The sequence below is a fragment of the Nanorana parkeri genome, unplaced genomic scaffold (assembly GCF_000935625.1).
Source record: "Nanorana parkeri isolate BGI_ZX_2015 unplaced genomic scaffold, ASM93562v1 scaffold2611, whole genome shotgun sequence".
NCBI classification, from domain to species: Eukaryota; Metazoa; Chordata; class Amphibia; order Anura; family Dicroglossidae; genus Nanorana; species Nanorana parkeri.
In genome coordinates, this window is record NW_017308879.1 from 46,407 (window position 1) to 68,251 (window position 21,845).

The window sequence follows — 21,845 nt, forward strand, 5'->3', positions numbered from 1 at the left end:
TAGGCCCATTTAGCCTGAAGCAAAATCTATTTCTGAATCTAATCAATTAACCCAGGCAGGCAGGTCCCCAGGTTACGAACAAGATAGGGACTGTAGGTTTGTTCTTAAGTTGAATTTGTATGTAAGTTGGAACAGGTAAATTGTTTCTTGTTTTGGATAGCATAGGGAAGGGTTAACCCCCTGTAACGTTTGTTCTGCTGTGTGTGCCCCTGTTCAGAAGCTTTCACCTCACTTTCTGTCCCTGTGACAATTGGATTTTGAAAATGTTGGGTTGTCGTGGAAACAAGGATTGGTGATAAAGCTTCAGTGGAGACACCTTTTTCTATCCCTTCCTAGGGGAAGATTTCCTTTCATTCCTGTTGTCTCAAGGACAGGAAGTGAGATTAAATCTTTCTAATGAGGATACAGACAGCAAGCAGTAGAAATCTCACAGTGACCCGGAAGAAGAGTTGGGCAACTCATGTCTGCACGTCTAACAAGAGCCAACTTCCGGTAATGTACGTACAGTACTACGAACCAAACCCAAAAAGGTGGGCACTACTTGGCATGAGTGCGGTAGCATTACAACTACCCCTGCTGTACAGTAATAGCCTCCGAGCCTCCATTTGTAAGTAGGAGTCATATGTAAGTCGGATATATGTAACTCGGGGACTGCCTGTACAGTACATTAAGTAGGAGGAATGCATTACCTTTCAGTAGGAAGCATATTTGTTACTCATGACAAACCTACATTTCAGCAGCTCAGTGAGAAGAAGGATGTGGTTATAGCTTGAGGTCTCAGAACTCATGTTTAACACCTTGACTCTGCTCATAGATCTGCCGATAACATTTTATGAGCTCCTCCTCCACTGTCTATGTTTCTTCCAGACCCCCTTTCGCTAAAACTATTTCTCACAGAGCTCAGGATGTCCAATGTTTGTGCAGTCACCTGCATGGCTGTCCTGGGATTTAATACTTTGTTGTTTTAAATGGATACCAATGGACATAAGGCAAGATCACCATTGACGCTGCTGTCTACAGGCATAGGCCCATTTAGCCTGAAGCAAAATCTATTTCTGAATCTAATCAATTAACCCAGGCAGGCAGGTCCCCAGGTTACGAACAAGATAGGGACTGTAGGTTTGTTCTTAAGTTGAATTTGTATGTAAGTTGGAACAGGTAAATTGTTTCTTGTTTTGGATAGCATAGGGAAGGGTTAACCCCCTGTAACGTTTGTTCTGCTGTGTGTGCCCCTGTTCAGAAGCTTTCACCTCACTTTCTGTCCCTGTGACAATTGGATTTTGAAAATGTTGGGTTGTCGTGGAAACAAGGATTGGTGATAAAGCTTCAGTGGAGACACCTTTTTCTATCCCTTCCTAGGGGAAGATTTCCTTTCATTCCTGTTGTCTCAAGGACAGGAAGTGAGATTAAATCTTTCTAATGAGGATACAGACAGCAAGCAGTAGAAATCTCACAGTGACCCGGAAGAAGAGTTGGGCAACTCATGTCTGCACGTCTAACAAGAGCCAACTTCCGGTAATGTACGTACAGTACTACGAACCAAACCCAAAAAGGTGGGCACTACTTGGCATGAGTGCGGTAGCATTACAACTACCCCTGCTGTACAGTAATAGCCTCCGAGCCTCCATTTGTAAGTAGGAGTCATATGTAAGTCGGATATATGTAACTCGGGGACTGCCTGTACAGTACATTAAGTAGGAGGAATGCATTACCTTTCAGTAGGAAGCATATTTGTTACTCATGACAAACCTACATTTCAGCAGCTCAGTGAGAAGAAGGATGTGGTTATAGCTTGAGGTCTCAGAACTCATGTTTAACACCTTGACTCTGCTCATAGATCTGCCGATAACATTTTATGAGCTCCTCCTCCACTGTCTATGTTTCTTCCAGACCCCCTTTCGCTAAAACTATTTCTCACAGAGCTCAGGATGTCCAATGTTTGTGCAGTCACCTGCATGGCTGTCCTGGGATTTAATACTTTGTTGTTTTAAATGGATACCAATGGACATACGATTAGCTCATGGCCCCCTGTTGACTCTGCGGAACATAGACTGATGTATCAGATGAATCATTCAGTCATATTGCGACAGGTGCTCATCAAGAGATCTCAGCAAAAAAGAAGAACTTCTCCAGCCAACTTCAAGTCACGGGTCTTCATCCTTACTCCAAGCTCACTCAACTACTATGAACACCGAAATGGGGTGAGTAAATAAGTCATACTGGTTGCCCATAGGGATATAGCTGCCAATTTAGATGTGCATCCATCATAAGTATTTATCTATTGATAATAATGTAAATTAAAAATGTGTTTATAGCACATGTTTCCTCTCTATATCTATACTACAAAAATACTGGAAGAATGTGTCTGTTTTGCCCAAAGCTGTCAGAGGCAATGTTTGGGTTCTCCTTTCCTATACCTCTTATAATTCTCAGAATAACTTTTTATGTGGTTGGCTGTGTTTAAATATATCCATTATTTCAAAAAATCACTGGATGTATAGTTTGCCAAAGAGGCATTTCAGATATTATGTAAATACACTATATTGCCAGAAGTATTGGGACGCCTGCCTTTACACGCACATGAACTTTAATGGCATCCCAGTCCACAAGGTTTAGGAGTGTGTCTATGGGAATGTTTGACCATTCTTCCAGATGCGCATTTGTGAGGTCAGGTACTGATGTTGGACGAGAAGGCCTGGCTCACAGTCTCTGCTCTAATTCATCCCAAAGGTGTTCTTTTGGGTTGAAGTCAGGACTTTGTGCAGGGTCGTCAAGTTCCTCCACCCCAAACTCGCTCATCCATGTCTTTATGGACCTTGCTTTGTGCAATGGTGCGCAGTCATGTTGGAACAAGAAGGGGCCATCCCCAAACTGTTCCCACAAAGTTGGGAGCATGAAATTGTCCAAAATGTCTTGGTATGCTGATGTCTTAAGAGTTCCCTTCACTGGAACTAAGGGGCCAAGCCAGACCCCTGAAAAACAACCCCACCCCATAATCCCCCCTTCACCAAACGTTACACTTGGCACAATGCAGTCAGGCAAGTACCGTTCTCCTGGCAATCGCTTACCCAGACACGTCCATTGGATTGCCAGACAGAGAAACGTAATTCGTCACTCCAGTGAACACATCTGCACTTCTCTAGAGTCCAGTGGCGGCGTGCTTTACACAACTACATCTGACGCTTTGCATTGCACTTGGTGATGTAAGGCTTGGATGCAGCTGCACGACCATGGAAACCCATTCCATGAAGCTCTCTACGCACTGTTGCTGTGCCAATCTGAAGACCACACAAAGTTTGGAGGTTTGTAGCTATTGACTCTGCAGACAGTTGGCGACTTCTGCGCACTGTGCGCTTCCGCATGCACTGACCCCGCTCTGTCATTTTACGTGGCCTACCACTTCGTGGCTGAGTTGCTGTTGTTCCAGTTGCTTCCACTTTGTTATAATACCACTAACAGTTGACCGTGGAATATTTAGTAGCAAGGAAATGTCACGGAACACCTGAATCCAATGATTTGGAGGGGTGTCCTAATACTTTGTAGCTCCACACACTATCTAATCACATCTAATTCCCTAATTTGGGGGATTTGTGCTGGAATAAGACATGTAAATACTTTCTGTTCTCAAAAAGGCTCTACTGTGCTTTGTTCTGGTTCAGTGGAGGATGTTTTGATTCATTTTGGCCCACCTTACAATAACCTCTTGGGTTATGCACTACTTCATAGAAGCCATTGATGATGGCTAACAAGCCTGAAACAGCTGTATGCAGTTTGGAATAAATGGCTCCATAATATTAGTTTGTATCTGTAAATTTGGTTTTGGAAGTACAGTTGACCAAAGGGGCATAAATGAATGCTCTGCTTGTCTCCAACCAATACCCTAAAAGGAGAAATAATTTTTATATATATATACACTGGGTATATGTATATATTTAATGTGTGTCTCCTGTAAACATTTCACAATTGTTTTTATACAATGCGTACACCTAGGGTATTTCTACTATTATCTACATTTATTATGGCTGCTGGGAACGTAAAACCCCAATGGCCAAATTATGACACTGTTCGAGTTTAGAAAATTGTGATTAGTGGTGGAGGCCTTTTGCAGACACCTCTGGTACTGGCTTATAGTGGAACATTCTAGTAATTGTACAAAGTTTAAGCCACTTCTCCCCCTGACAAGTATTGGCTGGCATGGGCTGACCAATACCCATAAGATGACTTCCTTATATTTCCTGAACTAGCAGAAATAAGTGGATTAGAAAACTATCAATGGATGGCTTTGGCCCACTTTAGGCTAAACCACAGGCATAAGAGCACTGACTGGTCCATGAGTATGCCAAGCATATGTGTTTATGTTGTGAAAGTGAGAGAGGGTGCCTTGAGTAAAAAAAATTTAAAGCAACATTTTCCATAAAAAAACAAAACTGCTAAATAATGTGCCCATGCAATGGAGATAATTAATACTTTCCACTCCCGCTGCCCACTCCCGCTGCCCACAATACCGATTGCTGTTATATTGCAGAGAAACAGTCAATTGAAGATTGTTCAACACTTCCAGGGCAGTTGATTTACTGCTCATGCTGGCCCTCATACATCGACGTTTATAAAGACCCAGACCTAACACTCTTGGTTTCTTGGTGGAGACAGCTTGCACACTTTTTGAATTCACTCTCTAAGAGTTTCAAGTGGCCCTTGATACCATTTGTACATGCTCCGATGCGGCCAAACTCTCTTTCAGCTATAAGCTTCTCCTTCAGGGGGACAGGTACTTTCCTTTTGCCTTTTCTATCCAAATGGGAATGCCTTCTACAAGCCTACTTTACCCCTCAGGAGAAAACCAAACTTTTCACCTTATCCATCAAATTAACCATAAGCAATAGATGGGTACTAAATCCTCACCCAGTAGTACAGGACCCAACTACACTCCATTTTCTCAAACTCTTTAGAGCAGTGGTGACACTGTGGACATGTCGTGGGAGATTTGATACACGTTTTCTGCACACGTCCTAAACTAAGACATTTTTCGGACCAGGTGCACACCACCATTGAGAAGTTTATGGACATACGAATCCAAAAATAGCTGGCCTTCTTCCTCCTTAAACTAAATTACATCCTTTTACAATCCTATAAGCATTCACTTATAATTCACATGGTAAACACCACCTGGGCCTGTATTCCAGCCCTATGCGAAACAACTTAATCCACTCTTAGTGAAAAATGTTTTCCCGGAAAAATTACATTAAAACTATGAAAGATCTGACCATCATTTCCTCTGCCAGATAAGAAATTTTGGAGAACCGAATACTGCTGGTTGTCTTATACTTCCACATCTGAATTCATAGTTACATAATTGTTGAGGTTGAATAAAGACACAGGTCCATCAAGTTCAACCTATGTAAATGTGTTAGTATGTGTGTGTGCGTGTGTATCACTCTACAATGTGGACAGCCAAGGATCCCACTCTTGATCCTGATCATTCTAGTTATAACATCATACCATTCCTGTTTTGATTTCACATCCTGCCTCCCCGCCACACACCTTCACTCTCCTAATTTCTCAAATTAAACCCCCTCCTTTTTCCCTCTTTCCTACCCATAGCGAGGTTAAATCTGTCCTGTGGTTCTCAGGACAAATAGTGAGGTTAGGTCCTCACTGTCCAGTGATCCTTAGCACAATTAGGTAGGTGTCAAGGACCAAAGCACCTCCGGGTGGCACTGTGGAGCTAGAACCTGATCCTGCAGTTCCAGTGCTCGCCTGCAGGTGTCTGCCAGCAATTAGTCGCCACCTGGTGCTGCTCTGGGAGGGTATTTAGCCTCTCCCTGTTGCAAGGCCTGTGCCACAGTATTGTTGCCATATCCTGTTACCAGTATCCTGTTACCAGTTTCCTGTCACCAGTATCCTGTTTCTGCCTTGGACCCTGACTCCTGACCCTCCAGTATCCTGTTTCTGCCTTGAGTTTCTGCCTGAGTTCTCCCGATCTGCGGCTCCCGGCCCTTGCCGTTTGTATATAGTGTGGTTCTTATTTGTTTCTTGCGGCTGGTGGTGGGATTGCCTGTGTTTATGTGGTTTACTATATCTATTAAAACTATTATTTACAAAGATTGTTGTGGTGTTTGCAGTGTGGTCACATATTCAGTTCACCTGTATAAGTTCCTGCACGTGGTGTTGGGACACCCGTGCACGGTATCGTGATAGTAGGTTAGATATATCCAGTGGTCCCTAGGGCAAATAGGGGGTGGGGTTTATAACTCTCCAGTGTTCCCCAGGACAAATAGTGAGGTTAGCTCTGTCTGGTGGTTCCCAGGACAAATAGGTTAGATTTGTCCAGTGGTCTCCAGGAAAAATATTGAGGTTAGAGCAATCCAGCGGCCCCCAGAACAAGTAATAAGGTTAGATCTGTCCAACAGGCACACATACATTAATAAACATATGACAGAGGTGTTCCCCACCTTACCCACCTTAACCTTCCCCACCATATCCAAAACTTGAAACAAAAGTGTTGGTTTGAGTTTTACTTTAAAGGGAACCTATACTTTTCTTGTATAGGGCAAAGTTACATTTTACCTCCAGGTCATTGGTGGACAGTGAAAAAAAATCCTCTCTTCCACTTTCCACAACACAGTCTAATCAAGGGTCATATTGAACAATCATATTGGGTTGTGCCTGTCAAAAGTACTTCTGTTAGCTCATCATGTGAGTTGGTGAAACTATGATGGTTTGACCCTGCAGTCTTACATCCGTGTGACTGGAGATGCCAAGCAACCTTGGCTCTTGCATTTTCTCACACTTAATCAGTTCTCTCATACAGACCACTCAAACCTTCCATGGTGATATTAGTCACTAAACACAGAAGATGCAATCACTTCCTAAAATATGTTGCATTAGTGGGAACTTTCCGATGACTATTTAGATTAAGCTTTTCCTCTCCACTGTCACATCAAAATTGTATAACATCCCATTGGAAAATCTGCTCAGCGATGCACACTGTGTCTCCGTAGGCTTGAATGGAGAGTTATACTAAGTTTCCATTAAATCTGTAAGCTGCCATTGCTGACATTTTCTATTGAAAATGCTAGTTTCCTGGCGATAATACAAAGGCTTTGAAACTGTCGGAGTCACTGACCTAGAACTATTTGAACGTTAGATGTAACATCCTGCGTCATTTAGAACAACTTTAAGATAATTCCATAAGAATTATTTTCTTTATATCTTCCCTCTAGACAAAGTAAGTTGACAACAGTGGATGCTAGCTTTTAAAGAAGGTAAGAAACAGACCTGGCCGATAGTATTTGTAAACTCTACAATAGTCACAAGAACAGATAGTACATAAGTTACCAATGAGTGACAGTATATATTTGGCACAGATTCTTAATTTGCCTATATTTTGTTGTGGCAGTAATTAAACCGAGAGTAATCTATCATCTTAACCACTAACCTTACCCTCTAAACCTTAACCTATTGCCAACCCTTGCTAACTATGGCCATGGTTTAATAATGTAATATAATAATAAGAAACTGCAGTAACATAGTTAACATTATCCTCTGTCTCCAGAAAGTACGGAGCCTCAAAGGTTTTGTTGAAGTGGCTCGGATTAAATGTGTTGAGATTGTCACCACTGACGTCAGCATTGCCTGCAAGAACAAGTACGCCTTTCAGGTAATTGTTTTGTTTCACGTTTTATCTCCTACAGTGTAGTACAAGATAGATATTACAGCATGTCTATGTAGTTATATATCCAGATATAAAGATAATCAAGTTAAAGTGGACCTGGATTTAAAAAAGGCCATTGGTGTCATCGGGGTGATAATAATTTCCATCATTAGTGTCAATGGTCGCCATAAAATCCCAGAGTATTGGTGTCAACTCCTTTGCATTGGTGGTCAGTGGTAGTGAAAATTAACCCCTCAATTGATGATAAGTGTGAGTGAACTTTAAATAAGAAGTCTCATCTTTCACAGCTCAGTCACCTAACTCCCACAGTGTATGTCAGCCTTTCTCAACCAGGGGACCCCCCTTGTCTCCACAGGGGTGTCTCAAAATGTTGTGGTATCGGGACTCTGATGTGAAAGGGAAAATGAAAACTGTTGTGAAGATGGCTCCTGATGTAAATGGGGAGCTCTGATGTGAAGGGGGGCTACTGATACACAGAGTGAATATTTGATGTGAAGGGAGAAACACATTTTTTTGTGTGTTTTTGCATGGGGTCCCTTTTAAAACCTATGATATTTTAGTCTGGGGTGCTTCAAGATTTTGCATATTTTTACAGGGGGCCACAACTAAAAAAAAAAAGTTGGGAAAGGCTGGTGTATGTTGCTTTTTATCCCATGCTTCTCTGTGCAAGAGAAGCAGAGATACAGATTTTGACAGTTCATGGTTCTCCTCCTCATTCCCAATCTCTCTCTGCCAAAGAGACAGACTCTTCACTGACAACTCTTATCATACTGTCTCTGTAATATCCCAAACAAGGATCACCTTCCAGTTATAGTGCCTGTACTGATTCATCTGAGAGTGCACCCCCTCCCTCTTGTGTCGCTTCTGTCTGGAAAATGCAGGGACAGTGATATAAGAGATGCCCGTCTCCTCTACAGATTGTGGTCAGGAATTAAGATGAGTGAACTACCAAAGTCTGTAAATCAGTTTCTATTGCTTACAGAAACATGGGATAAAAAGTAACATACATCCTAAAAGTTAGGTGAGTGAGATGTTACAAATAATACAAGGTGAGACTTATTATTTAACCCTCCTGCATTGGTGGTCAGTGGCAATGTGGAAGCAAGGGGGTATGGCATACAGTATGTCTGCAGAGAGACCGCTGCTTCCACACAGAGAGCAAGGGTCATTCTCAGCAGCATGCTGGCAGTGGACAGGTTTTTCTACATAGACTGTGGCTGCTTCCTAAAGATAATGAAGTGCAAGACTTTAAACACCTTTAATTTTGATGTGCATAGAATGCATTTAGCTAATTTAAACTGAAAGTTTAAAAAGCCTTTAATTCAGAATGTTATGTAAAGTTTGATGTATTTTTATAGGTCCTTCATGAGAATTATTTTCTGTATATCTTCGCTCCAGACAAAGAAAGTCGGCAGCAGTGGGTGCTAGCTTTGAAAGAAGGTAAGAAACAGATCTGACTGATAGTGTTAAAAATCCTACAATAATCACAAGAACAAATAGTACATAAGTTAACAATAATCGCCAGTACACATTTAGCACAAATACTTAATTTTGCTTATGATGTTCTGGTGTGGCAGAAATTTACCCTAAGCTGTAACCCTGAACCCCAGCCTAACCACCAACCTTACCCTCTAAACCTTAACCTATTGCCAACCCCTGCTAACCCTACACCTGATCAAACTAACCTAAGACATCATTACTGTGCTTCTCAGGTCAGGGGCAGTAAGGTAGGGGACATCCTCCAGCTAGGACATGAGGTGGGTAGGGTTGCCACACGTACGGTTTTCACCCGGACAGTACGGGTTTCGGATCCTGTGTACGGGTGGGAGGCGGGCTCCCACCCGTACACAGGATTCAAACGGCAGACTTGCTCACAAGGGTGCCTTCTGGCTTTGTCAGGGGTGCCTTCATATTTTCACTAAAGGGGGGACACTGATGTGAAGGAGGACTTTGATGTGAAGGGGGCTTCTGATATGCAGTGGGGACTCCAATGTCCGAGAGGAGGAGGAATCTCAAGATTTGGAACATTACATTTAAACAGTGCCATGACTGAAAAAAGGTTAAAACAAAACAAAACACTGGGATAGAGTAGGAAAGGGTTTACACAACTTTTTTTTTTGCTGTGTATGTCTTGTCTAGATAATCCCCCAATTAGATTTAAAAAAAATTAAACTAAACTAGATGCCCCAAGCACTTACCGGAATCCGTGGTCATATGATAAGCCAGGTCCCATGTCTTCCTTCTTCAAACGCTTACATCCTGGTGAGGTGGATGCTTCCCATCAGCTGAAAGAACAGTTCATAAGCAGGGTGCTGAAATCTCCAATAACGGCATGATGATGCCATGACAAGGGGTGATAATCGGACCATCCCTATAATGAGGCAGGCTGCATCTTATTGGGCGGCAGCAGAAGGGTGGTCATTGCTTGCCAAGGAGCTGAGCGGGATGCTCTGACTGTTGTCCCGCCAAGCTCCAGGCAACCATTCATGTCAATGAGCTGGGCAGGACTTGAGTAGAGAGCTGCTAACAGCACGGCTTTAACACAGTCACCTGTCCCACTGCATTCGCTCCCCGGATGACCACTATCAGCAAAGCCCCCTAAAAGTGAAGCACTATCAGCAGCAGCACCATCCCCACGCTCTCTACATCCTCAGGCAGCATAATATAGGATAGGGACGGCCCTGGGTGACAAGCCTGAACTTTAATGTTAGATCATCGGTCTTCAGTAGTAGAAGAGGTGCCTGCCTGCCTCTGACCAGAGATGTACAGAGGCTGGAGTTCACACAAGCCCACACAAAACTGTAACTGGCACACTCCCCTCCTGGCCCAATTAGTTGCATAGTTTTGTGCGGGCCTGGGTGAATTCTGGGTTTGCACCAAGCCCCAGCTCACGACTAACTGACTACACAGATGCTACACAGGCTGCTATTGCCCTGGTTTGATGAAGAAGAGGGAAGAACCAGACACCATGACTACCATCCCCACATCTAACCTAAGACTGTAGCTCGTCATACATCAGTAACATTTTGTTTGAAAAAAATTTGTTTTCAGAACATTTGTTCAATTTTCTTCAGTTCTACTTTAGGGCTGGGAGAACAAGGACAATTGTTAGTTGTGTGATCACGTGACTAACATCACAAGCAATCATTTCTCTTTCATTGCAACACATGAGTTGCGCGATTAGGTATTAAGCACTTGCAGGACAGTAGCACATGCTCCAAATCAGTCGCATCAAGAGCAACCCTCATGATTTTTTATAACATTGATTTCAATGGGAGGAAGCGATTAATCACGATTTGTAGAATAGCCATGCAATTTTTTGCCCCGCAATTCTTAGTTTTGGCTCTTGCGGAACACAATGACAGCCTCAACATTTCTCTCAAGACAACTATTTTTAAAATACCTTTTCAGACAGATTTTGTACTAGTATGCTAAACTCCAGTGGGGAGAAAACTGGGTGCAGCGGGAATGTGCACATTAACATGGGAAAATGCACACATTGCGTGTTGGGTTGCTATGGTGCAATCCATACCTAATGGCACCACAGAGCATCTTGCCAATGCATGTGCACTTTAGTGCACCACAATGTATAGTAGCGTACTACTGTGCGTTGTAGTGTACTGCCTTTCAAAAAAAAAGCACATGCACCCTTTTTTATGCATTTTAGTGCATTAGGAAGCTTATTCAAATAAATAAGTCACCCAAACACAACACACATGAACACGCAAAAGTAAGACATGTCAACGTGGTGTGTGTTAATGCACCACAAGGTATGAACCCAGCCTTACCCTAGCGGTGGGTCCCCTCTCCATTGCAATGGTTAATGGCTCATTTTGTTTAAAGGATGATCAATAAGGTGATATAATCCTCCTTTTTTGTGTGACCAGTCCCCTTAAGTCTCTGTCCTTTGCTGCCTGACCGGTCGCAGCTCCCTGGCATCATCTTTTACAATGCAGGACCAGCAGCAGAATGCCCACCCACATTCCAGATCTTGGAACAGTGGAGAAGAGCACTGGCTGCCAAGGCAGCAAGGAAAAAGGTAAGTACATGACTATATTCATCACCCCTCCTAGACAAAACAAGTAGTGGGAGGAAGACTCACTGCAGGTGTAAAGGGTTTACAAAGTACAGCTATCCTCTAATTAAAAGATGCCAGAGGCACTGACTTTTGTTGGAATCTTCTGTACTTCACTGACAGTTTTGCATGTTGCAAATTCATTTCAATACTTGTACTGCGGAAATAGAAAGAGAACTTGTGGTTGACATAAACATTCTCTCCATGTACAGTGACCAAGAACAATGAGTGCCTCATTCCCAAGTACCACCCCAACTTCTGGGTGGAGGGTCGGTGGAGATGTTGCTGCCAACCAGAGAAGATGGCAGCGGGGTGCTCTTTATACGACCCCAGCATTGGCTGTAAGTACCACCTTCTATGTAGATTGTGCTGTCTAATTTGAATACAGTGATTATTGTCGTAACAGTTTTTTTCGGCATCTGACCCACCCGATCACTGGTAGAGTGGATTTCTCGAGAGTCACTTATCACTCATGATAGATATTGGCTTTTTCTCAACATATTATGCAGGAAAACTTCGGATAAAATTGTGATGCCAAATATCAGTTTCACAGACACTCTCGCTTTTCCCTGAATGGCAAAGTGGTAGGAGGAGTTCTAGTCCTTTCATCTTCAGAACTCAATAGAAATTATTCAAGATAAACATACACTTCAAAGAGTCTATTTATAAATGTTTTTACTCAACTCTCAGGCCCCGTTCACACCGAGTGGTTTATCGCGCAAATTCCGCGCGATATCGCTCTATGTAGCTTGTCCAATGGATTTCAATGGAGCTGTTCACATCTCACAGCTCAATGTCGCCCGTAGCTCGTCGCTCATGCTTGTCGCTCGTACATGACCCTTTTTTCCGTGGATGTCGCACGCATCAGCTCCAACAGACTCTATGGTGTCGCGCGAAATCGCTCATTTCCGGCGATATTGCACCACTTTGTCACGCGATATATCGCACTACAAAAGGGTCACTTTTGCACTGCAAAATGGAAGGAAAGAATGATGTCATATCAAGATTGCTGTTGATTGGTTACAGCCCAATGTAGCAGCGACGCAGATCAACCCAAAAATGCGCTATGTAGCGCGATAAAATGTGCACTGTCGCTCACTATCGCGCAATGTAGCTCAAAGCCCCTCAGCACTAAAAACGCGCAATATCCATGTCGCTCAGTGTGAATGGGGCCTAATACAACTTTTACCCAAGAAGCACACATTTTCTAATTGGATTTCATTTGCAAAATGTGTGAATCCTGGGTGAAAGCTGTGTGACTGTTATGTAAAAAAAATTATAAATAGACCCCTAAGTCTAAGCCATGCACATCAGCCTTGTGTGCCCCATTTGCCAACTGGGCTTCTAGAATTGCTGTTTTATACAATGTTTCCCAACTTTAGCAGTGTGCGATTCTAAGGCCCTCTTGCCAAAAATATTTATTAGTTTAAATAGAGTGGGGTAAGAGTTAGAATTTCTGTCTGTAACCTGACTTGATCTCCTCACATCCTGTGTCTGTAACACCAGTAGATTACATAAAGTCATTGGCCAACTCTGCATCCTTTGCTTCCAGAGGCCTTCAGTTCACAACAGTTTTAGTGCACACACTAGTAAGTCATACCCCAATGGCATCAAGGACTGAAGATAGGTTAAATGCAGTAATTTGGCAGCTACATAGTAAATGCTGTGGAGGGACCTCAACTGGGTAAAACAGAAAAACAGGACACTGAGTCACCACTAGTGCATTGACTGAGCATTACCAAAAATAAATATTTTACATATACTGTATAACACTCACAAGTACAGTGTTAAAAGTAGCCAGGTCATTGGTGAGATACTGACATACCTGGCTACTTATAATATTTGTGAGTGTAATATATGTAAAATATTTATTTCTGTTAATGCACTAGTGGTTCACCCAATGTCCTATTTTTCTGTATTATCCTGTAACACCAGTACACAACATAAGGGCAACAGGCTTTGAAGGAGACACAGACAAACAGTGTATAAACATTTTAGCTGGTAGAGTCTTTCAAGTGGAAAAACACTTTCATTTCCTGTTCTAATTCACATTCTGTGTAAGCATTTTTGTAGCCAAGAGTATGTTCACATGGATGTCAAAAGGAGGACACTAGCCCCATGTTTTTATACACCAACCAAGACCCCCCCCCATCTTCAGGTTCTTAAAAGGTTTTACTATACTGACAGCCTCTGTACACATTTTGTTTTTTGCTGAGAATCACTTTGTGTATCACTCACGTGTTCATGCTGTGCTATCCCATTGGCTTACACAAAATGTTACTGTTCCTGCAAGAGAACATTGAATTTTTGAGCAGAACTGAGCCTCAATAAGACAGACACTGAGTGCCCTGCATACAACCATCTCATACATATCTCATGATGAAATATTTTATGTGTACAAAATGAACAAGACAATTACATCTGTGCTTAGGTAATTGTCTAGCAGTTTTACAAACTACTTATATTTCCAAAATGAATTATGACATCAAAATTCCAACACACCAAATCAATTGTAAGCTGACACGGGCAGGTCCCTCCTTACCATCTTGTCCTGAATTGTATTGTGATTGTAGTGTCTTCCTTATATTGTAAAGCACTGCACAAACTGTTGGCGCTATATAAATCTTGAATAATAATAATAATCAACTGTCCAGCATGCTTAAAGCTGAACTCCAGGTATAAATGTTTATGTATACTTACACTGGTCTAGCTTGGTCCAATGTATACATATTTTATACCTGGTAGGGCCACGGGGATCCTATAAAACACTGTAGTAGCTAGTCTTAAGCTGGCCATACACCTTACAACCGTCGCACGACTTTCGTTGTGCGATGGTTGTAAGGCAATTAAAATTTCGTACGATCTGCCCATCTTGGACAGGCAGATCGTACTTGCGATCATAGCAAGCCCCTCCCGCTGAGGGGAGGGCTTCCGATGATTGCAGTGTTGAGCAGGCAGTGTGCGCTTGCGCACACCGGCCAGTGCGCCATTTGTCTCCCGAGCACGCCACTAACCCGCCGAAAATCGTACGATTTTCGGCAGGTTTTCAAGCATGCTCGGAAGACGAATGTCGTGCGACCTTACAGTAGAAGAGGTCGCACGCTGCCCATACACCTGCCGATTATCTTACGATCGCGGGATCACCCGTATTGGCACCTTTAGAGTGATCTTTTGGGTCCTGTATGCAAAGCATCTTCCCCTCCGCTCTGAAAGCACAGGTGGTCATTCACTCGGCACAATGGCCATTCAACAAATCACTAATATTTCTATTAATTAATACTAGGTATTTTCTGATAAGATGAGGGGCAGTGACATCATAACATCACCCCTTCCTTGTCCAATGATATAATGTGTAGTACTCATTGCTAAAAATGCTAGGCGTTCACTGTGTTTTCACCGAAGTTGTTCAGCACAATGGACCTGGAGGATCGCTGTAAGACATTGTAGTGTTTTACAGGGTCCCCTTGGTCATATCACAATGTATACTTACCACAGTGTATACTTACATTGTGCCAAGCTGGGCCAATGTAAGTGTACATAAATATTTACATCAGGAGTTCAACTTTAAACATTTTTAATTGGATTTTTTAGATACTACCAGTAAAATGCTGATTTAAACATATTTTTATGCTTGGTGCTGTTTTTCCGTGAACAGTGAAACATATTTTCCTGTTGTGAGTGGAAGCCAGAGTAGGTTGTGAAATGATTACTACTTCAGGAAAGGGTCAGTATTGTGTTTCTCAGAATGATTGCTGTTGTGGGCAGAGGCACAGAAACTATGAGGAAGCAAGGCTGGTTATTAGAGAAGGACTTCAACTATGTGGGCAACGTAACATGTATGTCTAGCCCTAACTTTTTTGTTTTGTGTTGGGTAGAGTATGAAAGGTTAGAACACTTGTCAGTTTATTTGTTGTTGTCTGTGTATTGTTGGGGAGATTTAACCTTGTTTCCAGTCTCAGAGATGTAACAGAAAGTAAGAGGAAATCTATACAAAGTGAGGTGAATTCCCTTCTTGAAGAGTTGTCATTGGAATTGGTGCTCCCAGTGGAAGATTTCCCCTCACCTCTTGTTTTGGCGACAACTCTAAAATTTTGAAGTTCACATCACTTTCTGTCTTGGTGACAATGGCTCAACAGAAAAAGTGAATCTGCCTAATGATGTCAAAGACAGCAAAAACAATTGACAAGACTGAGGAGGAGCCTAGGCGTCCCCTTGGTTTTGCCACTCTGATCTGAGGTCTGAAAGAGCATGGTGGATGTACAGGTGCTTCTGCATAGCCATGGGCAAGGCAACTCTTTGGTTGTGAGGGGCCCTGCAAAGCAGGGGCTGGAGGACCCACTTTGAAGTGGTGGGCCCGAGGCAGCTGCCATGTTTGTCGCTATTGTTAAAGCTGAACTCTAGCATTACCTTTAGTGTTGTACAGGCTCCTCTCCTATATTGAAATTACTTAGGGCCGGTTCACACCACAAAGTCCGTGTTCCAATACGTTCGGCCTCTGGAACGCACTGGAATGCAAGCCATCAGACGCGGGAGGTGGGCGCGGCAGTGCATTGAAGTCAATGGCACCACAGCCACGCCCCCCGCCCGCAGTGCGATCGCCTGCACCCGAAACGCAGGCACATTAGTGCCTACGTTCCAGTCCAGTGCGATCTGCAAAAATACTGCAATGTACTGAAACTGGGTGTTGTGATGGAAGGAAGCTATGTACAGCACCCAAAGCCCCAGCTGAAGCCTCCTCTGACATTTGGGCTCCAGTAGAGGGTAAAATGCGTTATAATTGGTTCCACGTGGTGCTTTGAGCAGCTTCTCCTAGAATAATAAAATTTTACAAGTTTGGACATTAAGATGCTCTGCCAGCTTGTTCTCTCTGTAGACTTTATCATATGATCTTTGTGTCTGACACCGAACAAGCAACATATCTATGTTCTACGTATTCTATGTCCTGTCTGAATTTTCATTTTGTTTCCAACCTTAGATCTAATTTTTCCATACACTTAAATCATCTATACAAACAGATTTTCAATCAATGGCAAGCTACACTCAAAACATAAAAAACCTAATAAAGTGATAATATAAGGTTATGTTTATTTGCTTTGTTTTAGATTGTGACTTGTCTTACAGTGCCACATTAAAACAGATGATTTCATATGGGCAACCTGCAGCTAAAGCAAGACCTTAGCTGTATTGGTGGACCAACTACTGCATGGAACTACATTGTGTGCCATGGATACATTTTTGTCCAAACCTCAAAACATTATAATGGGTTATTCACTATTGAGCCGAAGGATACCGCCGTAGCTTCGGCAGATCCTTCGACCGCCGGAGCCCTTCGGTTCAGTCGAACCGAAGGTCTGCTGTACGTGCTATTCATAATAGCCTGTATAGCAGCCGAGCGGCTCAGCCGAGCCAAAGGCATATGCTTCGGCTCAACTGAGCCGAAGTGACAGCCGAAGTGGGGAAAGCAGCCTGCTGGAGGCCGGCCATTTGCCCCGCAAATGACAGCTGGGCGGAACCAGCCGTGAGGTCACAGCTGGCTCTGCCCAGTTGTAATGACAGATTAGCGTCCCCAAATGATCTGGGGACGCTGATCTGTCATTAAAAAAATAACAACTGGGCGGAGCCGGCCATGATGTCACGTCCGGCTCTGCCCAGTTGTTATTCATTGGCCGGGACCTGGCGGAGGTGGCCAATAGAAAACAGTTGGGCAGAGCTAGCTGTCACTGCTAACTCCGCCCAATTGTTTTTCTTTTGCCGGAATCTTTGCCGGTGTTTTTTAAAATTATTTTTCATTTTCTCTTTTTTTTATTTTCATTTCTTTTTAATTTTCATACATTTTAAAACAATTTTCAACTTTTTTTTCTTCTTTATTTCACTTATTTTCTAGTACCGAGATACCGAGCAGAATAGCCAAGCCGAATATAGCTCGGCGGCATTCGGCTTTTCACTCACTGGCGTTCGGCCCCTGAGAATAGGGACGAACAGCAGCGAGTGAGCTGCTGGAGCTTCAGGCTCAGCCGATCCAGATGTTGGATTGGATGAGTCGAACTCCTTCTGCACTTCGGCTCATCCGAACATGCAGAGTAAATCAGCAGTACTGAGAAGAAGTGAATAGCCGAACAGCGTATGGCTCACTTCACTTCGGCTGGGTTATTCACTCGGCTGCTTTTGGCAGCTTGGCGAATAACCCTGTAAAGTTTAATTCTTTTGCTAAGGGCCACAGATTTAGGGAATTTTTAATTGTGTATTAATATACACTTGTTGTTTGTATTATTATTGAGTTTTGCCCAGAGTTCTGTAAATCTCTGACATGAAGCTTTGGCTGATCATTGAATTGAACTATAGTAGTATAAATTAGTGAACTGGTAGAGGGATTGAAGATAAAGATGTAATTGTTTTTAGACTGGGTGCAGCTGGGAAAGGAAAGCGAGGGCGAGAGACCTATTGGTGGTTTCAGAAACAGATGAAGTGACGTTAAGGTTAGGCAGGGAATTTCCAAAGGGGACAGGAAGTGACAATGAATTCTGTTTGTTGTTGCTGAAAAGCATGAATGTGGTCTAACATAGTAATTTGGTGAATGAGGATCTGGTCTGTAGTAATACGAGGGTCGAGTTCTTTGTTTTGAATTTTGTTTTACAAACTCACACTACAAATATGTATTTTCTTTATTTTTATTTTTTTTATAAATTCTTTTATTTAACAGGTTTTTTTAACAAATACAAATAGACATAAACAAAAAGGTGTACAATCCCATACACCGGGACCAGTATAGAGATAAATCGTCTGCACACAAGTATAACACATTTGCGGCAATAATAAAAAGACATACTACGGTGGCCTAAACCGCATAGCCCCTCACCCATGGACCAGCAGGGGGGAATGACCTGTACAGTGAACCGGTGTAGCGGTTCCCCACATCCAAACTAAGCTGATCCCAGGGGCGGGGGGGACCATGCAGGTGATAAGCGGGGTCTCGGATTTCCAAGGTGAGTGGGTGGCCGGCAAAGTGAGGCTGGGGTCAACAAGGTCTGAAGAGCTAGAGGCTAGGTAGAGGGGGTAGACCCCGCGGTTTGTTTCTCCAGGGACCAAGGGGGGACAAGTATTTTCTTTATTGATATAGTCATTATGTAGCATTTTACACATACCTCTCAACTGTCCTGTATTGGAACCAGATCCCGCCGTCCCTCTTCCCTCCTCAGCTTTCCCACTTTTTGGTCTGATGTACAGATATCTATGAAAATGTGCTACTTACCTACCATAAAGTGTTTTTCTGCAATAAAATCCTTAAGTTATCTTTTATTTATCTTGTTTGCTATTTTGAAACGTCAAAATAAATAAAAAGTAATTGTGAAAAAAAAACAATGCTGGGTTTTACCATTCATTTTTGGTATATAAATCCTTAATGATCTGTATAACTGAGGCCATGGTGAGGATGTGTCCATTGCCTAAATACATTGTACTGGAAGGTGTCCCAATTTCTTTGTTTCAAAGTTTTTATTGAATTTTGACAGAAGGTAAGATACACGGTATAGCGGTCAAAACCATGATGCAAATAACATAGGTACATGGGGACAATAACTATCGTCAGGTGGGTCATAGTTTTGACTATAGTTTCTCCAGGTTCCTCAAAACGGGGATCCATCTCGAGGAGAGGGAACTATCCAGATAAGGGAGTCCGGAAAGCAGTGTGCCAGGTGGCAAGGGGGTGAAGAAAGAAAAGGGGGCAAGGAGGTGTTCCAATTTCTTATCTCAAATTGGGAGTTACGGTATGTTTTACAGAGTACACAAAACCTTTCACATGATTCCTTGTACCCCTTGGACTCATTGTAAAATGCAGAGAATGTCAAAGTACCATTTACTTTTGTTTATCCCCACTTTTCCCCACATAACACTTTCCTGTTAGGAGACAAAATTTATCTCAAATCTCATCATTACATTACATTACAGGAACAATTATATAACGGGTATTTTTATATTTAAAAGTATTATTTTAAGCTTATTTTTTACAAACTGATGGTTTATGCAGCTCTTTCCTTCTTTGCATAACATATTTATATTATGAATAGACATTTATTACAGGGTACAATAATTAAACTACTATCATGTGCTGAGCTCTAAAATTCATACATTAATCGTGAATAGTGAAAGGAACAATGTGACATAACATATTAAATTCTCAGTACCGAGAGATATTTTTGAACGTAGCAAACTCTATATAATCACAAATCATGCAAAAATAGTGAAAATGATAAATATAATGTGACCCAATCCTTGTGATAACAAGTCTAATGCGGATATAAGTCGGAGTACAGTCTGAATGAGACAGATGACTTCCAAATCCAGTGATAAAAGTGAACTGAAAAGTGATCTTCAATCAGAAAAAATCGTGCAGACCGCAAACCAGATGATGATCCAATCCACACCTGGTGAAAATCAGTGGAAGTCATCTGACTCATTCAGACTGTACTCTGACCTCGCAGGGTTCCTTCATCAGGCTTCAGCATTGAATGCAGAAGCCTGATGTTGACATCAATGCTGAAGCCTGATGAAGGGACCCTGCGAGGGTCCCGAAAGCGCTTATATCCATTCTGACAACTTGTTCAATAAAATGAGCATTTGATGAGTCCAAAAGGATTTTCGGTGTGCTGGTGACATCTTTCACATTTATCTTATGCATACAGTGGTGCCATCCGCAGTCATTACGAGCACCTTTCCTATTACATGGGAGTGTGACAAGAACCTTTCTACTTCTCCCCAACAGGGACACAGACAGCAATAAAAACCTGACAGGAGTTCCAACCTTCCAAACTCCATCCTAAAATAAGAAAAAACATGGATTTATAAACATATACAGTCAAACCCGAGTTATGATAACAAAGGGGAACACACTAAGCTTTAATGATCACAATTTACCAAGTTAGAATGAAAGATGAAAATAGGGACCATTGTGGGTATGTATGTTCTCATTTTGAGACAGGAACTAATGACTTGCCCCATGTTCTCTATGAAAGCACTTAAAGGAGAACTATGAGGTGAGTGGTTTTCACTCACCTCATAGTTCTAGCCGACCTGTGACTGAGACTGTCACAGGTCGGCTCAGTAGATCGGGAAGTGAGCGAACACATACCCGTGTTCGCTCACTTCTCGATCCTGTCACGGCTCTCTGCCGTGACAGGGGAGGGGCTGGATTCCCCCCTCCCTGCTCCGATCCACCAGTGCTGACTGGCGGAACGGACGGGGGAGGGGGCGGGTACAGCTGGCTATGCCTCTAGATAGGCCGAGCCAGCTGTCACTCACGCAGCTGGGCGGATCTCGACATCGATGTCGGGATCCGCTCCGGCTGCGGTGTCTCACTACAGCTCGCGGTATACTGAGCTTAGGGTGACGGGAGGACGCTAGTTTGTGTCCTCCCGTTACCCTAAGGAGAACTATGGGGAAAAGTCCTGACCCCATAGTTCTCCTTTAAGAAAAGAATACGATCAATGTAATAAAATCATAAGCCATGTTGTTTAGAGAAATAACCCGGCACTATATAGAACAGAGCTTTACTCTAATCTTCCAGATACATTTTCTTTGTGGAAAGACATTCCTAGAGTTTTTATGAAATCTCGAGCTTTAGGTTAGGAATTCTTAAATCACTAGACAGAACTCATTGTCACACAACAGGACAGTTTCACACACAGTTTGTGAAAAGAAGAAGTGAGAGGATCATTTTGAGTTTTTAGAAGACAAAATACCATACAGAATATCTGCACTTGTATTACTTTTCTTATGTTACTCTATAGTAAAGCATTTCATACGGGGTGGTCAGAAAATCTAAACCATAAAACTTACCAAGGACTAGATTTCAGGGATTTGATCCTATTGGCCCTGGTACAAACCCTTATAATCAAAAACTGTCCAAGCTGCTGTAAAGTGGACCTGTCAATAAAGTGCAGATTTCACATTAATCAATAGGGTAAATTGTTATTTTGAATTTAAGCAATTACCTCCTTCTTGCTGTGTATAAAAGCTATAGCACCCAAGCTCTCTTATGTTACCCAAAGCCTAGTAAAAGATCACATGGTCTCTGGCAAATTGAACAGTGTAGGTTTTTCT

The 21,845-nt window shown here is 42.5% G+C and overlaps 1 protein-coding gene across 1 annotated transcript in view; it reads left to right on the forward strand.

Moving 5' to 3' along the window:
* Window positions 1-2,063: 2,063 nt before the first annotated feature.
* Window positions 2,064-21,845, forward strand: part of ITK (IL2 inducible T-cell kinase) — a 37,821-nt gene continuing 18,039 nt past the window's right edge. Inside the window, exons 1-4 of the mRNA XM_018573916.1 lie at window positions 2,064-2,201; window positions 7,556-7,660; window positions 9,034-9,115; window positions 11,963-12,091. Coding sequence (XP_018429418.1) covers window positions 2,064-2,201; window positions 7,556-7,660; window positions 9,034-9,115; window positions 11,963-12,091 — 454 coding nt within the window. The remainder of the gene's footprint in view (window positions 2,202-7,555; window positions 7,661-9,033; window positions 9,116-11,962; window positions 12,092-21,845) is intronic.